We start from the raw sequence: 3,355 nt of genomic DNA, 5'->3' as shown, positions 1-3,355 counted from the left end.
TAATACATAACATTATTCAAACAATACTACAGAAACACAATAATTCTACATACTCCACAAAATATATAAATTTACTAGGACCATTGTGAGCGAATAACTCTGGTATGATTCAACGTCTCGATTGTGTTTATCAGTAACTGAGACGGTCTGCAATATGACGTCATACTTCCAAAATAAATTAAACAACGTGTCGGTTACTGTAATACCTTTAAGAAGAAATGTACAACGATAAAATGAAAGACGATATCACATGTTATCTATACGTCTATCTAGAATTAGGGCAAGTGACTAGTAGGTAGGTACTAATTATCTGAAACCTAAACATCTTAACGCATTCCGTTATTTCTACTAACCCTTATTAGTACGGGGAAATTAGCTAAAATTACGGCATAATTAATGGAAGATTTTTTTTAATTGGAATATGTACGTTATAGACCAAAGTTATTTTTCATCAACCCTCCCTACTCCTCCCCCCTCTGTGTCACCCCTTTACCCTCCCTTAAAGTGGCGAAAATGCGGTTTTTCTCGATTTCGTAAGCATTTTGGGAGAAAACTTAACATTCACTATAGAAAATTGAAGAAAGGGGCAACTTCCGTGACAGATCGCGCGAAAACTATAAGTGCTAGCACTAAAGTGTCAAAGACAGATTTGTAGTAAATTTATTAAGGATTACTTTGTTCCTGCACGCTTTTTCTGTATCTTCGACGGTTTTGTCAGAAATCGAGAAAACCCGCATTTTCGGCTATTTAATGGGGGGAAATAGGGGTGACGCAGTGGGGGAGGGATGGTTTGGGTTGATGAAAAATAACTTCGGCCTATAATATACATATCCTAATCAAAAAAAATCTTCCATTAATTATGCCAAGATTTTCATACATAACTTTCCAGGAGCAATGTACTATTATTACTACAAGCTAGATTTTCTCTTAAAATATTTATCGACACAGCGATAATTTAATAATAATCCAAGCATAAATAATTTACAAATACTATTAACGAACATCATCTTGTTTTGCCTCGACCGAAACGAAACAGTCTTGAGCATTTATAATAGTGATAGTTCCAAACTAAAGCACGTTCGAACTGCGAACGTGCCCGCGCCAGGTAACGGTAATATTTGTTATTATTCATAACGGTACACTTTCCACGGCAAACGTAAATAATGACCTACTAAAAGCGCGAATAAATGCAAATTCTGCGAGTCCACTAATATTTACTATAGAAAGGTCAGCGATAAAACACAATTGAGTACACCCAATGTCTAAGTATTCTAACTTTTAATGGAGGTAAATTGAGGCACCAGCTTCGGTTTATTGTTTCAGGTTTATTAACATCTTGTCATAGACGCACATAGGGGTATTTCATTAAACAAGCTCGATATTATTCGATATAAGTAAAAATATAAATAAATTAAAGTAGAATATTTGGATTCACACAATAGAACCACTTACAGAAATGTATATAAATAATTTTGGCCAGCTTTTTTAGTGAAATTCCCCTATGTAAGACGACGTAGCTCACATACTCCAGTGCCATCGCAACACTTAAATGTATAAATTGGGATCATCTCGGAATATCACGCGCGGAGCTATTTCGCTGCAAACTGCAAAATTTCTGCGGCCAAATCCGATAACTGGGAATATTGTTATAACACTGGTTTAATCGTCCCCTGTTCACACTGTTGTCACTTCAACGTAAGGGTCGCAGTTCCATTCTATAACTGAGTAATTGCTCCACACAAAATTGCCTTTTATTGATAGAGGTGCTTCAAGTGCTAGATATAAAATTGCCTTGGCGCCGTCTTGGAATACTTTGGTTGATTTTCGTTCGTCTTTAGTATTGAGGCTGCCAGGGTTGACACAGTTAATTACAATTCCTTTGCTACTCCATTCTCTATGTTGTAAAAAGGTGACAGCGTTTAGAGCCACTTTGCTCACAGCTTGCACACTTAAACCCCAGCCTTCAGTTTTCTCTATACCTCTTCTACATGCCTCTTCGTAGTCTTGAATAACAGCTACTAGCTCGTCTTCCGTCAGGTTTGGGTCACTAATCCTTTTTCTAATCGCTTCATTTTCGATCGTTGCTAACAGACCGGCGGGTCCCGACACGTTCACTACTTTAGCATTTTCAACTAGCAATGGATACACCAGCTTCCCAAAGTTGATGTACCCGTAAAAATTCACACTTAATGTTCTTTTAACTTTTTCAGCATGAGACAACTTCTTCTCAGTTTGTACGTAGTCCGTATTGTTGATTATCAGGTCTATCCTTTCATTTTGATCTTGTATGTAGTGTCTGAAGTTGATGATGCTTTTCGTGTAAGTGATGTCCACGCGATAGTAGTGTAGATTCGTGGCATTCTTCTCTAAGGTGCGAAGTATATTGTATCCGATAGATTCGTCTTCCGTGGTGAAGTATATTTTTCCTTTGTAAGTTTTTGTGAGTTTTTTGAGGACTTGGTAGCCGAGGTTGCTATCGGCGGCGACCACGACAGCTACGGTGGTCATAGCGGTGGAAAACTGACTGTTATCGAGTTATCGCCACTGATTCGTTATCTCGACTGACATGCCCGTATTGTGCGAACAAGATAACACTTTTTAGTTGCTGATAAGAGATAACATGAAAGTGATGCTGGGAAAAATCTACGAGTAAAATATTGATACTAAATTATATAGATATATTGATCTAGATTAGCTAGATAAGGTTCGGCAGTTTCAATCATTGAGCCTTTAATATTTAGACTGGTATTAATAAAAATAAATCGGTTTGTGTGGTTTCAAATAAAATATTGCAGTGAATATTTGTGATTTTGGCTCAGTATACAAGAAAATGCTTATCACAAATCTTATGTAATAACATTGGCGCTAAAAACACATTCTTTAAAGATTAACCTAATAAAGTACCTATTTTTTCCAATCCGTGATTCTGTCTACCCATTATACATCAAAATATGAACTCTATATTCTTATCCTCAAGGTATTTGTTTGCTTTACAAAATGAACCAAGATAAGAGTTCCTGAAAGATAGTCCATACATTATCGGAATCAATGAGCGTATTAAAATCACTACATACCTTTAAGATTTCCGATAAAAAACCGGCCAAGAGCGTGTCGGGCCACGCTCAGTGTAGGGTTCCGTAGTTTTCCGTTTTTTTCTCAAAAACTACTAAACCTATTAAGTTCAAAATAATTTTCCTAGAAAGTCTTTATAAACTTCTACTTTTGTGATTTTTTTCATATTTTTTAAACATATGGTTCAAAAGTTAGAGGGGGGGGAAGCATTTTTTTTTCCTTTAGGAGCGATTATTTCCGAAAATATTAATATTATCAAAAAACGATCTTAGTAAACCCTTAT

General features: G+C 36.2%; 1 protein-coding gene across 1 annotated transcript; it reads right to left on the bottom strand.

Annotated features, from left to right (window-relative positions):
• Positions 1-1,674: 1,674 nt before the first annotated feature.
• Positions 1,675-2,508, bottom strand: LOC125227995. Its single transcript, XM_048132432.1, has one exon. It carries the CDS (start codon positions 2,506-2,508, stop codon positions 1,675-1,677), a length of 834 nt encoding a protein of 277 aa, XP_047988389.1.
• Positions 2,509-3,355: the final 847 nt, after the last annotated feature.

This window comes from Leguminivora glycinivorella, chromosome 7 (assembly GCF_023078275.1).
Source record: "Leguminivora glycinivorella isolate SPB_JAAS2020 chromosome 7, LegGlyc_1.1, whole genome shotgun sequence".
In the NCBI taxonomy this organism is placed as follows: Eukaryota; Metazoa; Arthropoda; class Insecta; order Lepidoptera; family Tortricidae; genus Leguminivora; species Leguminivora glycinivorella.
The sequence above is the reverse complement of the archived record's forward strand: the minus strand, read 5'-3'. Positions and strand labels throughout refer to the sequence as shown.

Bases quoted from the DNA above. Each gene is read 5' to 3' on its own strand.
- LOC125227995 (XM_048132432.1), bottom strand. From the start codon at position 2,508: ATGACCACCGTAGCTGTCGTGGTCGCCGCCGATAGCAACCTCGGCTAC.